Genomic DNA, 18,130 nt, shown 5'->3' with positions numbered 1-18,130 from the left:
ACTCAAACTTTTATAGGATGTATTGTGTGAATATTGTGAGAGGGACAACATACTGTTGGTTGATTTTCATATTTCGTGGTGCATGGCAGCATGAGATTCACTCATTACTTCATGAATGGTAACATCACATGCTGTCCCCCACGCGTTAGTTCAATGACCAACCACAGGTGGACAATTGGACATACCGGAATTTCAAAGCGGGGCCTACGCACTCTACCCATCGATTACTTGATTAGCAATGTTACTGGAATCGCTTTGCATATCACATTTCACATTGTAGACTGCATCTCTAATAAACTTGAAATTTGAAGATAATTTGGTTTCTTAAAACCCATTATTTCCTCTCCTCTCACTTTTTTAGTTATTGGATTAATCGTATAGTTCAAATGAGAATCAAACAACAAAAATAAAAGAATGATGCAAAAATAAGAAAATGAAAGTATGAAAATCACTACTTAATTTAAAACTGATGTAGAGATGTGTTTCGCATTATGATTTATAAATGATGATACAAAGTAGTCTTACTCTTAAGAATTATATTTCAAACCGGTGTTTGGGATACTCGTCCATGCATACGCAAGTGTGTGAGCATAAGTTGTTAATGTAATTGAGACCAAGGACGCATCAACCGTTAAGTTTTTTTTTTTTACATATAAATGATTGCCCTCAACATATTTCTTCAATTTTATTAGAAATTAGATATGCAAAATCATTTTGTTTTTAATTGATTGGATGCGGTTGGTATATGAATGATTTCTTGATTTAGGTTAGACAAGTGAAGATATGGATGCTACTCACATCAGGAACACCGTGCAGTATGGTGCCCGATTGGAAGGGGACAAAGGAGGGACAACCATAGCCGATGCTACTGAAGACCGTGGACTGATAATGGACGGCTGTGATCGGCAGTTAAGGTAGGCTTTGTGACTGTTCACACAGCACCATTGATCAGGAGGATGGAACGGAAAAAACAGGCCCATGTGACTGCATACGGTCCCATGTGGCTGTTGTGGATTGGGTAGGCACGGCCATGTGGGCAGAGATAAGTGGGACCGGAGATTTAATTGGCCTGTGCTTACATGACATGTGGGATTCCATGTGGTATGGTCAGCTGACCATTCCCGCTCTCTTTGCCTCACCCTAACCCTAATCCATCGTATTTCTGGTGGTTGACCGTTGACTTGCTTAAACTAATACATCACAATATAATACATTATAAAAACATCATTTTTATTTTAATTCACAATATACTACAATATTAACAAATAGTTAAATTTTCTAACGAAATATGTATCATTATGTTTATTTGAACGATATGTTAAATAATCTAATTTAAAATACGAAAAAAGAAATTTGAATCTTGATAGAAAATAACACATTATTTCAAATAATTTGACTACGTTCAAGTTGACAACCACATATTATATTTCAAGAACAAAACAAAAGCATATTTTATCCAAAAAAAATTATATAACATCTATGCCTTTAGGAAGTAAATGAGATGTGATGCCAATATGCATGCATGTGTATGAATTTTGAACTCTTTTCTAACCATCCAATTTGAGCCTTTTAAGAAGATGGAAATATAATATACAACGTGATGAAAGTGACCACATTCGTGCATATTATTAATTTATTATTAGCGCAGTTCCGAGAACTAGAAATAACTCGTGATTATTATTAATATTTATGACGAAAATATATTAGAAAGTATAAACTTTGTCTTGTATGTGAAGCAACAAATTTTACATGGATATCTGATTTGCCAAGTTGTTTGCCAAGTTGTTTAAATTTTAACGTGATCTTCTTTTTCCCATAGCTAGCTACTTCCCAATGTTGCATCTTTTGGATATATCAGCGTTTTTTTAGGGTTTCCACTGATCGATTCGTGCTTTAATTACCATTCCACAGAAAGAAATACATATTCGAGTTTTTTTTTTTCCATCAATTTTGGTTAAAGACCATGCATGCTTTATCATTCACAAGATAAATAAATTTTTGAATAACGAGAAGAAGAAGTTGAAGAACGGACACCGACACGACCTAGCTAGCTGGTTCGAAGCAACTTTTGGAATTGGACAGCCAAATTCTGAGCTTTTGAAAGGGAAAGATGTACATGTACACGCAAAGAGACAACTCAGAACTGATAAGCCATGCAAAAAGGAGGAGCAACGGACAAGAAAAGTGTCAACATTAAGCCATTCCATACTGAACACTCTTTTGTGTGAACCGAGCTAGCTAGGGTAGCTAAACACTTATAAGTATAATACGGCAAGCAATATACAAAGAGTTTGTAGTTCAAGTCTTTAAAAGTATTTGTTTTCACACTCGAGGTCCCCGAGTGAGTTCCCCGTCAACAAGGACTACTGACAAGACGAGTGTAATGGTCGGGTCTACCACCTTCAATCTTCATCATCTTCATGAATAGATTGGGCCACGGACTCTCAGGGCATTGATTTCTTCGTGTCTGTCCATGCCTTCGCTACTTCCCTCTTATTATGTCCATGCATTCTGGCCATCGTAATTAATGATAGATGAGATAGGGCAAATTGGAAGACAAATGTACATACACGTGTGACATGATAAGATTGATTACTGTCGATATCAAGTGGGCCTTAATCCACACGTGGGTGCAATGCAATGCAAAAGTTATGAGTTTTTGGAGTTTTAGGGCTTTGAAGGAGCTGAGAAGGTCCATTACCAGAAGGGCTTGTCCCTTAAAGCTGAATAAATGGTAGTCCTATATATATGGGGTTCTGGCCAGTCCGCCATGACGTGCCATGCATACCCATATTTCATATTGTGTCTCTTCATGAAGCTTGTCACACTCAAACATTGTACATACAGTGTGTGTGTGTATATATCATCATCACTCAATTATATATGAACGATATGCTGGCAACAGTTGCCCACACTCTTGAGTGATGTCGGTCAGATGTTCTGTGAGACTACTCAATTTTATCGACGGTCAACGATCATTCACGAATGTATGAATAATTTTGTGTCGTATGACTAATTAAAACTACCATTGTGTAGGTTTGTCGCTAGGGTCGGCCTTTAGCAATGACAATAGTTTACATGCCATGAGTATACGGTTACCGTGGTGTCTCTTGTTGAGAAAGAATAAGTCCTACATTGATGGGAGGAAAGATCTTGCATGGACTTAGAAGTAAGTTGAGCTACTCTTCATAATGTCAATTGATTTTCTGGCAGAACCTCAACTTTCTTCATGGTATCAGAGTAAGTTGTCCCATGTCATATGTGAAGCCAAATGACCACATGTGCCTCACGTCACTCCATTGTTTTGTTGTAAGGCTTGAAAACTAGCCACACGTGAGGGGACGTGTTGAGAATGAGTCTCAAATTGACAGGAGGAGAGACTTTGCATGACCTTATATGTAAGTTGGGATACTTCAAGTGGAATCTCAACTTTCTCCATCTCCTACATATCATAGTGTCATATAGAAAGAAGCTAACACATGTCATTATATTAACATTTAGATACCGTACATATCATGCATATAGTGTCATGTAGAAAGAAGTGTGACCACCCCCTGGTCTGCATCTGCAGGGAGGTCCCAACTAGCTACACAACGTTAATGCTAATGGAAAGCATAATGTAATGCGTGTTCATTTGTACTTAGATTTGAATTGGCACCTTATGTATAGAAATATTTATTTCTATAATATAAAAGGTCTCGTTACAACTTCACCTATCTGTATAAAAAAATGAGGCATATGTTGCCAAATGAACAAGTAACACAGAAATCTTCATGTCATGTTAAACCGTTGATTCGATATATATATATATATATTAACAGAAAACTGCTAAACGGTAGATCTATCATCTGTGTGCTATACATTAGCATGTGTTGCATGCATGAACTGCAGCAGGCAGCAGCTGCGACTTCTATATATATATATATATATACACCAAGATTAAACGGAGGATATACATTTATATATAACGAACTTGATTACGGGAATAAAAAGATTCCATGCATAGTGACTTAGAGAACAAAATTATACTGCTGATTTGCTATTTAAACCCTAATCCCGAAACTTTTTTACTTTAATCTCTTTTTAACATGCATGACACCGTCCAATGAATAAAACAAATTCTAGCTGTGGTGAAAGGAGGAAAGGGAAAATTAATAGAAAGGAATAAACTAGCGTTATCTATATATCATTGAATAATTATTGTTTACGTACCAACAAAAATTAAAATTATATACACAGAGAAAATGTAATGATTGTATTACAATGATTACTGATCATGATCGAGCATTTTGGCAGATGGGTGTTGCATTATACATTTTCTTGTTTATTATGTAGTACATATATATAAATGAAAGTCTAATTTTTTTATACTATAACGATATATCTCAAGAGTTATATATATGAACTGACTTATATATAATGAATCATTTCTCTTTACTTATAGATCACTATTTCAGATGTATGTAAAAGTAATTCATTCAAATAAACAAAAACGAAAAGTTGTGTATACATATGAGGGTTAGACAGTTGGTTAGGAAATGATAATTTGGGCTGGTTTGGTATTGTTATGCCTTGAAAAAAAACTGTTTTTACTGTGCTTATGAAAATAAGCTTATTTTTGCTGTTTCACGTTTTCAGCTTTTTTATCACCCAAAACTGTGAAAATAAGTTGTTTTTAAGTGTTTACCAAACACCTTTTTGAGCTCAACTTTTTTTATATCCACTTTTTATAAAAGCACCTTAGTACCAAACCATTACTTTATCCGCTCTCTTACAGCTGATTTTGAATCTTTCTTTTCTTATATTAAAGTAACGTAGAATATAGTGTTGTTGAGAATAAAAGAAAAACAAATTCAAGTACAAACATTTTAAATTATAATTTGCCTATATGGAGGAATAATTCATGACATATAAAGAGTAAAGAGCGGAATAATTTTTTGTTAAAGAAATTTTTCTAAGTACCGAGTACACAAGATAGCTGGTGTTCCCACGAATGGGCACATGACATCTGGGTTTCTTCTTTTTATATTTCACATGTTGGCACTTGAGTTACCATCTTCCTATTTAGTCCCTAATACTCAACTTTTTAGAAAATAATAAATAAAAAACAGAAAAAGTTAAATAAAACACAGAATCCAGATTCTCATTTTGGGTCTTCGACCTCCACCCCACCCCACCCGTCTACCCCTCACCTATCTCTCTTTTTCCTTTCCTCTTCCTATTTTTAATTCTACTCCTCCTCACGCCGGAGAATGATCTCAGAAATTGCCAACAACACTCCTACGCCTCAATCGGAGATCCGTGACTGCATATCTGAAGGTCGGAGTTGTCGTCAATCATTCTCGGGTACCATGTAAAGCTAAGAATGGAATAGGAGAAAGGAAAAAGTAGGAAGCGAGAGAATTTGATGGGGTTTCTCCAGTGAAAATATCAGCTTTGATGGAGGTGCGCAGTGGTGGGGTGAGTTCTTGGCAGCGCAGGGTGGGTTGTGTTGTAAGAGGGAGGGTGATTATTTTCAATTTATTTCACTTGAGGGTAAATTAGGAATTATGTGTTACAAAAAAGTATACTAGTTGATATTTTCTTAATTAAAAACTAGGTACTTAGGTGTCTGGTTTTTATTGGTTAGGAACACCAGCTCAACTGCTCGGTACCCAGAAAATTTTCTCTTCTTGTTATATGACATCGAATATGAAACTTTATCTTCACTGGATATTAGAAGATCATCTATCTAGCTAACCTCTAATTAATTAAGCATCTTGTTTGATCAGTCTGCGAGCAAGAGATGAAATTATGAAGGTTCTTCTTCGACTTTTTTTTTTTATTGATGCACGGTCAATTGATCAACGTGTCATTTTTGGTCGTGACATTTTATTTTACTAATTTATATGGTGAAATTAAGAGTAAATTGTAGCAATGGTCCCTGAACTTTACTCAAATTGGAGCAATGGTCCTTCAACTAAAAATCCATTACCATTGGTCCCTCAACTTATCAAAATGTGTAGCTATAGTCCTTTTCATTAATTTCTTCAAAATTTTGTCAAAATATGTTATGTTGGAATAACCATTTACTTAATTAGGGTCCATCAACTCATCAAAGTGTGTAATTATGGTCATTTTCGTCAACTACGTAAAATTTTTTGTCAAAACGAGTTATGTTTGAAGGACCATAGCTACAATTGGGATAAAGTTAAGAGACCATTTCTTCAGTTGAATTAAAATTGAGGGACCAAAGGTAATGAATTTTTAGTTGAAGGACCATAGCTGCACGTTTTAATGAGTTGAAGGACCAATGGTAATGGATTTTTAATTGAAGGACTATTGCTCCAATTTAAGTAAAGTTCAGGGACTATAGCTACAATTTACTCTGAAATTAAAAGGAGAAAAAAGAAAAGAATAAGAAGAATAGTCAAATCAAGAAAGAAAATGTGAAGGTGGGTCAGTGGGATGCCCCGCAGCGCCGCACATGGGATCGGGTTTGACGCTTAGGGTGACAGATCTCACAACTTCACATGCTCGCTTACGTGGGCCCAAAATCCAAAAATCAATTGCCCAATGAGTCTCACTCACTATATGCCTAATGGTCCCACTCCATTCTTCTTAGACTAGACTTTACAATTTCTTGCGTAACTCAGTAGCCTGACATGAAAATAATGCGTATGGGTTAACCCATTAACAAGTTAATTCATTATTGGGTTACTTGTTAAAAACTTATTAACGAATTGGGTTGTTATCAGATTATTCGTTAAGAACCTGTTAAGATAATAGGTATGACATCCAAACAATATGAACACCATCCTTTACCAGGTCTAGACATTATGTACTAGTAATACTTGAAAGACAAATGTGTTTTTACATTTTCAAGTAATTTATGTGGTAATGTAGTATATAGATACTACATATTTAGTAATGTAATATGACGTTATTCATTTAATTATTTATTGAAGTAAAATATGATGAGAAGAGTGACGTTCCAACTACGCCTTAAGGTTTTAGCCCTATGTAGTGAACCTACTAGCTTTTATTTTCCCTATTTTGAGGATTTTCTTGTAGTCAATTGAAGTAGTTTAATCCTCTTTATTCACGTTCATTGATATGTTGAAAATAGGAGTCCATGCTTGTAATTATATAGAGTGGAGTACACTGATCAATGGGGTAAGACTTTCGAACCCAGGACCAAATTCTTCTCATGCAACCTTCACTTTTCTAAAACTTGGTGCAAATTTTATAAAAATATTTTTTTCTTTAACAGATTTGACATGATACGATCCGTTAAAATAACAGACATTACATGAAAACGTAAAACATGACCTATTTGTTACGCTTACCTCCAACCAACCAAAAACAAGAGTTTCAAGTATTTTTATATTTGTCGTACATGAAGTTTAGTTAAGTTAGCTATATCAACTTGATCTATCATATGCACTCAAGTTTAAATCGTCGTTGAATTTAGATGAATGCAGTATAATTGTCTTATCATTTGTCAAAAAAAGTTCTTTACATTTGTCCAAAATTAACACTCTTGAGTAGCCCTCGAGTAAGAAAGCAACTTACATAGAATCAACTTACAGCCACCTTAGCTTGTAAGTCAAATCGTACATGCATATGGAGAGAATTTACACATGACATTGTTTTCTGGACGGGAATGTTACAGTAACAATGAACCTATTTCATGTAAATTATTCTTCTCTAGTAAACGTCGAGCGTACCACTATATTTTGCTCTTCTTATTTATTAGTATCGATCTCCAAAAATCATTAGTTAATTACTAGCTACAGATCATTTTAGAAGACCCAAAGATTACTAACCCCTATAATAGGGTTAGGTAAATGCTACTGTTTACTGATTTTGGGAGAATGCTATCATCAATTACGTATATGCTCATGCAATTAGTTTCATTATTATAAGGCTAAATAGTCAAAATGGTTTTTGATATTTGCATAACTCATCACTTTGATCCCTAACATTTCAAATTGATAAAAGTGGTCCCTGAGATTGTTCACCATCCATCATTTTGGTCATTCTGTTAAAAACTCCGGTAAGTGTCCCAGAGCTCTTGACCGGAAGTTTAGAAAATTTTCAAAGCTTCGTAACTCAATCGTTTCTTAACAAAATTCGACCCATAATATATCAAAATAAAGATACAAAAGTGTAGAATAAGATTATACCTATGTGGAAGCCCAATGGCTGCCGGAGATGGCCGGAAAATAACCTCAAAGTTGACTGGTTCAAAGGAAAACTGGAAAACTCACAGGAAATTGGGTAAACTTTAAATGTTCATAACTTCTTCAATACTCAACTAAATCAAGTGATTCAAAAACGAAAATCACTCGACAAAGACAAAGAGAGTGGTTCCTTTTTCGACAGCTAACTCGCCGTGGTTTGGCCGGAAAACGGCTCGAAAGTGGTTGTCTTGGTCTCGAGTTAGCCACTTTCGAACCGTTTTCTGGCCAAACCACAGCGATTTAGCCATCTACAAAGGTACTATTCTCTTCGTCTCATCGAGAAGTATGATTTTCATTTTTGAAGGACTTGATTTCATTGAGTATTAAAGAAGTTATTAATGTTTAAAGTTTACCCAGTTTTCGGCGAATTTTCCAATTTTCCTTTGGACCAGTCAACTTTGAGGCTATTTTCCGACCATCTCCTGCAGCCATTGGGCATCCAAATAGATATAATCTTATTCTACACTTTCCTATCTTCATTTTGATATATTATTGGTCGAATTTGGTTAAGAAACGATTGAGTTATGAAGCTTTGAAAATTGTCCAAACTTCCGGCCAAAAGCTTCGGGACACTTAACGGAGTTTTTAACGAAATAACCAAAATGATGGATGGTAGACAATCTCAGGGACCACTTTGATCGATTTGAAATGTTAGGGACCACAGTGATGAGTTATGCAAATTTCAGGGATTATTTTGACTATTTAGCCTTATTATAAATGTGAAACTCAATATGCATACATACATACATACATATATCTATAAGATCCTATTTACACACATGTAAACGACTAACCGTAACAGGTTCCTAAAGTAATTTTGATTTGACAAGCCATTTGTGCCAAAAAATTGAATTCGTGGCTACCAAAGGGTGCATCCATAGTTGGAGTAACATCAGACAGATGATGGACACCACAGTATTGTGAGCATGCCTAACAACAAACAGTTAAGAGTGCCTGTCAAATTATTGCACCCACTTTCTGCTTTTTTCTTCCAACAATTTCTTTTGGTGAAACGAAATGTAGCACAGAGTCGCGGATACCATAAAAGGCTACAACCCAACATTTACTTTTTGCATGTTTCACTACACTATGGTGTTCCGACCAAAGAAAAAAAGTAACACTATGGTGGAGTTATAGGAAACACCAAAACATGGTGGTATATATACAATGATCGGGGGTAACAAGCTTTTCACATATATTTTGACACATATTTTTAGGGTGTATGTCAATGATCCGATCTTTGAAATCTTCCTTCAAATATCATATCTACAAAAAATATTCAAATTTGAAACCACATATGATGGTTGGATTAATTTTAATGTTTTTTTTGTAGAATTATATTCGTCTATTTTTTTCACTGCAAATAAATATCTTAATGGTTTTGGATTTTTCTTATTTTTTGCAAAGACGTTCGGATCGTTGAAATACATTATGAAGTGGGTCCTACAAAATGTGTGTCAAAAGAAAGTGTCCCTAAATCCTAACCCATATATATATATGTATTTATGTATGTATATCAAGTTATTTTAAGTTGTGAAGCGATTTTCGCTCACTTTTTTTCTCTTCATACACACTTATATGTATATATGGCCTTTATATTAATCAATAAGTCAAATTATCATCAATAAACAAAAATAAACATGGGTGTAAAAAAGATAATAAAGTGTATAGAAATTAAATCATTTTCCCTTTTTAAGTTTTAACCCCATATTTTTGGATATTCTTAACACACACATTGATCATCAATTTTAAGGGTTTTGAGCAATAAATAAAACATGAATAAAAGTGAGACGTCTACTTCTAAATAATTCTTCACATTAAGTTTGATAATTACTTCTGACTATGATTTTAGAATAATTCATTGATTGATTGTTTCAATAAGGGACCGCGAAAGAACGATATTAATTAATTAACAGGATTGCGAATTAGAGGTTACTAACATATATCCCTTGTTAGCCATCAACGTGTAGATCGATTTGTCACTTATCAATTGTTCTGGATTTGGTGTTGTTTAAATGATTGCCAGCCATATATATGTATCGATGGATCGTCTAATAACATAAAAAGAAATTAAAACCAACCAACCCTAGCTAAGATAGATAGACAGACATTATATATAGGAAACCTTTAAGGGAATGGATTCTCATTTTTTTTTAATAAAAATGGGGATTAGTTGTGGAGTCCACACCACATCAAACTTTAATGATCCGAACCGTCTATTTTTCAAGTTGCACCTCATAGATCATCCTTGCAAAGTATTAGCCAAATCGGAAATATTTAAGACATCTAATTGAGTTCAAAGAAATTAAAGAATACTTTGTTATATAAGAACCAATGAAATTTTATCTTGATAATTAAACATGCAAATTGGTTTTGGATTGAATTGAATTTTTGTAAAGATAATCTATGAAACGAGACTTACAAAATAGACGGTTCAGATCATTGAAGTTCGATGTGGAGTGGGCCCCACACCTAATCCCTTTGTTTTTTTTTTTTTTCAAAAAATGGGGATCCCTTTGCATAAAAGGCCTATATATATGCACATCTTGCTAGATATAAAGAAGGGAACAACTTTGAATATTTTCGGGATATATATCTTACAAATATCATGGTTACAGATGCCACGACTGAAAACAAGAAAGAGTTAGAAGTCAAGAAAGAAGACAATCCGTAAAGTAACTAAGCGAACTAACATGCATGGAGTCATGGACGGTGTAATAGTAAAGAATAATTTGTAAACTGAAGCAAACTAATTAAGTCGAACTTTCGCAAGCACTCATGTAAAGTTTACTTGACGAAAATATGCATGTGTCTAATAAGAGAACGAACCATGAATTTTCAATTCAGTTTTACTTAAAATTAACTTGTAATTTTCTCAAACGATCTAAGTTAAAATGGAATTGAAAAAAGTCAAAATGAGAGTTCTCAAAGTTTGGCTAAAGGCACGGTTGGGATTAGAGAATTGTGTTATCAGCGTAGTTTAATTTCTTCCGTAGAGTAAGCCCTAAAGAAGTGAGAATAAAGAACCCTAGCTAGTTGGTAATACACATATATAGCTGCCTGGCTCTCCCCCTCTCCCAAGAAAGAGGAAAAGAAGATCAATTGGTAAGTGGACTAATTTCTTGAGCTCTGAAACTTGCTGATCCAATGCTTGCACTTGCATTGGTCCTGGATATATCTTCACAATATTTTACCGATATCATGACTGATGGCCCCCTTTACGTAGCTCATCCCCATCACCGGCTTTCCATTTGTGGGTTTGTAACCTTATTTCGGGTTGTATTGAAATACATATATAATAAATCTATTACGTGATTATGAATAATTAGTAAAATACAGTAATAATTATAAATAATATATTGCTATTGAACATGAATATAGTATAGGGTGGTTGTCCACAGTGGAGAGTCCACGATCCACGCCCTGCACACCACAATCATAGGATAGATAACAATCACTCAGTGGTGTCGTCACGTAGCCCAGCAGGGTTGTAGAAGCCAGCTCATGCAGTCTGCCACATGTCAAGAACCCATTTTCGGGTATACGGTGCACCCATTCGCATATTAATACTAACGCCAGCCCAAACAGTCCCCTCCTTCCCCACACTATTATTATTATTTCCATAAAGATCAAATATCAAACATCAACACAAAGCAACATCAAAACCCAAGCTAGCTACCAATATTACAGAAAGAAAGAAAGAGTCTAGAGAGAGAGAAAGAGAGAGAGATTAATCATCTCAGATGGGGTTTGAAGAGACAGAGCTGAGGCTAGGGCTGCCGGGTGGTGGTGGTGGCGGTGGCCGTGACGGAGATCAGGTGGTGGTGATGAGGAAGAGAGGGTTTTCGGAAACTGAGAGTAAGATTAGTGCTGATACTAGTACTTGTGTGGATTTGAAGCTTAATCTTTCTAATAGTTCTAAGGAGGCAAATAGTACTGGTGGGAAAGATGGCATTGCTGTTAAGTCCAAGACGAACAAGGAGAAGAACAACCACCTTGATCTTCCGGCTTCCGATCCAGCAAAGCCTCCTGCTGCCAAGTAAGTTGTTGATGATGATGATTATGAAAATTATGAACATGCATGTGCGTGCGCTTGTTGTTTTTTCCATTCAGTAATTGATATGATGATCCTATCATGTTCCTTACTCTTGAGACTTTTTTTACCTAGCCATATGTGTCTCTAGTCAATTTAATTAATTATTACAAGAATTAATACAATCAATTTTTTTCTCCATGCATTTCTCTTAATAAGATTTCTCTATTTTTGAAATTTTGAAATTTTTTTCTGCTAGGAGAAAACTAATTGAGGAACCCAATATATAAAGTTCTTCTAGTTTTGGATACATGCTTTTGTATATTATTTAATTGTTCCTTTTCTCCGGGATATTTTTTTCATCATAAAAATGAAAGGAAAAAGGAATAAAAACTAAGATTGATCAAATTTGATTACTTAACATATATATTATGTATATAAATTTATTTACAATTTTCGGCACTTGATTTATTGAACATATATACCAGCGAGTAGAAGATAGAATTTGAATGAAATTAAGAAATTAGATACTGCACAAATTAGTTGTTATATATAGAATTTATTCAAGTAAAAGACTTAGCTAGTGAGTAGCATTAAATTTTGAATATAATAATGGAGAAATTAGTTTCTCATCTTTCATTTTGCTACTCCATTGATTAAAGTCACCTTCCTTTTCAATTTTTGATCAAGGACCTTGGGTATTAATAACATCATTAATTATTTCAATAATAAAATATTTTTTATTTCTAAATATATTCATTTAATGTTTAAAATTTTACAATTAGTATATTTATATTTATGACTAAATTTTTTATCATATATTTTTAGTTTTAGTTTGTACCCATTTTTAATTTCTAACCCTTTTTAATTTGAACCAATTTTCTTTTCAGTTTTAATTTGTACCTATATATTAATTTCTTTTTGTGCCCATATTTTTTTAAAGTTTTATTTGTATTTGTACCCATATTTTTTTTAAATTTATTTGTACCCATTTTTTATTTTGCCAAATGTACCCATTCTAATTATATGTACCCATTCATGTATTTTTTTTCAAATTTTTAATCTTAAAATGTACTTATTCTTAAATATACCAATTTGTTATATGTAAAATGTACCTCTTTTTTTTATATAAAATCTATTCAATTTTTTTCTAATCCATTTTTAAGCTTATATGGGTACATTCTTTTTTCTTTGATTTTAAAATGTCCATGTCAAGTTTAATCGAAGAAATTTACTAATGTTATTAAGCTTAATATCTTCTTTTTTTTGTGATTTTGAAGAATGTACCCATGTTTTACAATAATTTTTTGGTTAATTTTGATGAATGTACCCATGTTTATATACACACACACCCAACCACAATAGTATATATATATATTTTAATATTTTTAATCCCACAAATTATGATTTTTTTTATTTAAAATCTCATTTATATAAAAAACTAAAAAAAATTATTTTTAATTTAAAAAATATAGTAATGTACATAGAAATAAATTATCATATTAATTTCAAGGACTTCAATCAAAAATTAAAAACCAACAAGGTTTCAATCAAAGAATATTCATAGCTAGGGACCACATCCAAAGTCTTCCTATAATAATCTTTTTTTTTTCTTTGATACAACCGATGTTGGAGAGAAGAGAATTGAACATGCTTATATAGAATTTCAATAAAACCAAATACTCTTAATAACTTGAGCTTACAAATGCTCATTTTAAATATAATCGGTTTAACAATAATGGAATAAAACACAGTATCTGAACATGATGTTAGGCATGGAATTATCTAATATTACTATTAATTAATAGGGCACAAGTCGTGGGTTGGCCACCGGTGCGTTCTTTCCGAAAGAACATGTTCACGGGGGTGCAAAAGAGCTCAAATGACGGAGAAAGTGAGCAGATGAACAAGGGTGGCAATAATAATGCAGTTCTGGTGAAGGTTAGCATGGATGGTGCACCCTACCTTCGCAAGGTCGACTTGAAGATGTACAAGAGTTACCCTGAGCTCTCTGATGCCCTAGCCAAAATGTTCAGCTCCTTCACCATTGGTAACTACTATATTTATATTTTGAAAAACGATTTATGCATACTCTGTTAAATTTTTGTCCCTCAATTTTTTTAGATTTGATCAATTTAACCTCTAAAAATAAATACGGATGCGTAAGGAGAAAGGGGTGTGCTGAATCACTTCTCTTATATTTTTGGACCATGTTAATGCATTATTTGTTTGTTAAATTTTCGATTATTATGATATTCGGGAGTAATGTTATAAAATTTTCAATCATTGAAGGAAATTGTGGATCCCAAGGAATGAAGGACTTCATGAATGAGAGCAAGCTGATGGATGTTCTCAACGGTTCTGATTACACTCCAACATATGAAGACAAGGATGGTGATTGGATGCTGGTTGGCGATGTCCCGTGGGAGTAAGTTTTTTTAAACAAGAGAAATGATAAGAAAATTATTTCAAAGTGAGACTGAAATTTTCATCTCTTTATGTTTTTAGCACATTATCTATATCAACATTATAAAATATTATGTCAAAAACATGAGGTAGTGGAGGGTCCGGTCCCACTTTAAAAGAGATTTTCTAGCATCTCTCTTCTAAATAATTCCAACCCTAGCCAAGCTAGCTAGTTCAACAAGTCTTTTCATTTTATTTTATTTTTTTGCTAGGAAATAAACTTTCTTAAGATAAAAGAGAATTTTTGGGAACACCAAAAAGTCTTTGCATAAGTATTTTAGTTTCAGTTTTTTTTTTTTTTAACTTTGAAAATTTGTTTAGTAGTTATTATCAATTTTCATTTTCTTCAAAACTGAAAATTAAAATCTGAAAGTTATTTTTGTTAGTTTTCAAAATTTGACTTCATTTAAATCAGTTTATATTTTCTGAAAATTGTATCTGGTTACCAAACAATTTTTTTTTATTTTTTAAAAACAAAAATAAGAACAAGAATTGAAATAAATTGTTTACCAAAACCCCTGAATATTCAACTTTAGATGGCGTTTTACCACAGTAATGGAAAACAATAATACCTATGCACTTTAGTGCAGGTTAGATCCCCACCTATCCCCCTCCTCGCCCTTAACTTTTAACAATTTAACTACTAATGATCTGTCAACAAAAAAATTATTTATTTTAGTTAACATTTTCTCTCGTGCAAGCAGGATGTTTGTTGAATCATGCAAGAGATTGCGTATAATGAAGAGCAAGGAGGCTGTTGGGCTCGGTTAGTATCTATCTTCAATCACTATAGAGCTAATTAACCACCATGAATCATATTTGTCCTTTAATTTACTAGCTTACTAAAACATGTTGATTGTAATATTTTCAGCACCAAGAGCCATGGAGAAATGCAAGAACAGAAGCTGAAGTACTAGTAACGAATAATCATTACAGCCTGCTCCTTTAATGTCGTCGCGGTCAAGGCGAAACAAATCGAAAACCATCGAAAACGGGCAGATGGATTGAGCAGGTTGTTCTGATGATTGGATACGGTTGCTTGTAAAATTAAGGATATGGTTTGATCGTTAATTATATGTGTAATTATTTAAAGTGAGATACTTAGACTTTGAGTTTTTACCATGGATAGACCCATTTAAACTCGATCGATCGATCTTAAGTACGCTCAAGGACGGCTTGGTGTTTGCTTGTTTAGTATTAATAATTGGCTTGCCTAAGTAATGTAACATGTGATTAATTTGTTGCGTTTAGCTTTTGTGTGTAATTTTAGAGGTATACGTCGATTTTCTCCAACTTGAAATCAGCTATCAATTTAACTCCTGAACTTAAATTTTGGTTAATTACCCCCTAAATTTTTATTTATAGCTTAATTCCCCCTGCAGTTAAGTCTCTCTAAATTTCATCTATGATTTCGTTAGTTTAGAGGGCAAACTATCATTTCATAAGATAAATAAATAAATAAATTATTGGGAAAAAAAAAAAAGGAAACATGTCAAACCACAAACAACCAGCCTCCCATTTATCTCTGTTGCTCTTGCTCTCCTAGTGCTACCCGAGTGTAACCCCCCTCCCCCTTCCTCTCCCACCCTCAACCTCAAACCACCAGCCACCCAAATCCCCCTTCCATCCTCCCCGCAACCCCACCTTCTGGTAGCCCACCTACCGCTATGAAAATCCTGATATGATCAGGTGAGGCGATGTGCCGATGGCGGACGACAAATACAATGAAATGGACATGGGGTGCTCTCTCCTAACCACTTGTTTGAAATTACGAGTGTGAATTCCAAACTAACGACAGCATGGATGAAATTTGGAGAAATTTAACAGGAGGAAGGAATTTAGATATAAATGAAAGTTGTACGAATAAGGGGCTAAACTTAATTGGGAATGCTTTCCAGGACGTCGTTGATAGAGTCATATAGAGGGAACAGGAGCATGTGCATGTTAATGGAGGCATTTAATTTATACATGCGTGGCCATTCTTTTTTGCTTCGCTAGATTTATTCCCTTTGACTTTGGAAAGGGATTTTTGCTATTTCTAATATGATTTAATGTTTTACTAAATACTTTATAATGTTATAGCAAAACAAGTAAAAGTTACCTTAGTGTGTATTTTTTTTTTTTTTTATCAAAAAGTCCACTTTCATTAAGATAAGAATTAGTACAAAGCCCAAAAAGGACCGAGTAAACAACTACAAAGAAAGTAAAAGGCCCAAGCAAAATGAGAGCAGCAACCCAAGATACAACAGGAGACCTACATAAGTTTAGGGCTGAATGCAGTAGAAAACAGAAAGTAAAGAACCCTAATCTCCAGCAGCAAAGACCACATCGCCACTGCCATCATATCCTCACATGAAGCCAAACTCCGGACCAAGAAAGTAGACACCAGATCCAAACCCCCTTTAAGAACTCCTGCAAATATATACAAATAAAGTATCATACGGATATAAGGTGAGGCTAGGGGTATGTAAAATACCCAACACTTGGCCTCGATAGGAATCCGGCATAGGTATGCCAGTTAGGGGATGGGAAGTGAAGGAGGGTAGTAGATTTGGTATCCATCTCTTGATTAAAGCCTACCTATCCGAGTACATAGTGGGATAAGGATGTAATATCACAGCTAAGGAGGAGGGAGGACAAAAAGCAATAAAATTAGGCAAAAGATGCCGGATAAAGGGCATGAAGCTCAGATCTGAAACAAGCTCAGGGAATAGTTGAGACCCAGCTCAAAAACAGAGATAAACTCATAAAGAACTAGGAATAAAACGAAAGAAGAAGACTGGAAAGAGGAAAGGAAGGGATGGATGCAGGGAAGGGGATGGAGCAGAAGAAGTGAGAGGGGAGGAAAATAAGAAAAAGGCAAAGGAGGGAAGGAGAGAAAGAGAGAAAGAAGAGGGAAGAAGGAGACGGGAAAGATGAGGAGGTAGCAGGTTGCCGCCTATTCCCATGCAAGAGCAAAGGCGACGGCTAAAAGTTGAAGTCAAAGAAGAGGCTCTGATCTGGAGAGAGAAACTAGAAGATAGAGAAAACGCATTTCTACCTTAGTGTGTATTATATTGTAGGTATTAAAAAGAACACAATGTGTAACAAACATGAATGTAGCCACATTGGTTATTGCTGATATATTCCCTATATGGACCCAAGTTTGAAAAATCTCGTTCTCCGCAATTTAAATTCGTTTAAATTAGAATATCGCATGTATAAAAAAGAATAATGTGTGCGTAAAACGGTCAAAGTTATATAAAAAAGAATCCGAAAAACCCTTAGTAGAGAGAAGTGACGAAAACACACTTGAAAGGTAAATAAAAACGGACTTATGTGCCAAATGGTAACACAATATGAAAGTTTGAATGGTTAATTGTAAATTTTTTTTAAATTCAGGTAGCGATTGCACAAAATGGGAAAG

General features: G+C 34.2%; 1 protein-coding gene across 1 annotated transcript; it reads left to right on the top strand.

The window, feature by feature from the left end:
- Nucleotides 1-11,836: 11,836 nt before the first annotated feature.
- Nucleotides 11,837-15,974, top strand: LOC126623449 (auxin-induced protein AUX28-like). The gene is made up of 5 exons (XM_050292360.1): nt 11,837-12,264; nt 14,067-14,308; nt 14,551-14,686; nt 15,429-15,490; nt 15,596-15,974. Exons 1-5 carry the CDS (start codon nt 11,969-11,971, stop codon nt 15,631-15,633), a joined length of 774 nt encoding a protein of 257 aa, XP_050148317.1. The 5' UTR covers nt 11,837-11,968; the 3' UTR covers nt 15,634-15,974.
- The last annotated feature ends 2,156 nt before the right edge of the window (nt 15,975-18,130 follow it).

The sequence above is a fragment of the Malus sylvestris genome, chromosome 5 (genome assembly GCF_916048215.2).
Source record: "Malus sylvestris chromosome 5, drMalSylv7.2, whole genome shotgun sequence".
In the NCBI taxonomy this organism is placed as follows: domain Eukaryota; kingdom Viridiplantae; phylum Streptophyta; class Magnoliopsida; order Rosales; family Rosaceae; genus Malus; species Malus sylvestris.
This window is presented reverse-complemented; position numbering and strand designations above follow the sequence as displayed.

Excerpts from the sequence above, each read along its gene's own strand:
- LOC126623449 (XM_050292360.1), top strand. The coding sequence starts at position 11,969 with ATGGGGTTTGAAGAGACAGAGCTGAGGCTAGGGCTGCCGGGTGGTGGT. Across the intron at positions 12,265-14,066 it reads GCAAAGCCTCCTGCTGCCAA|GGCACAAGTCGTGGGTTGGC; the intron begins GTAAGTTGTTGA and ends ATTAATTAATAG. Across the intron at positions 14,687-15,428 it reads GTTGGCGATGTCCCGTGGGA|GATGTTTGTTGAATCATGCA; the intron begins GTAAGTTTTTTT and ends TCGTGCAAGCAG.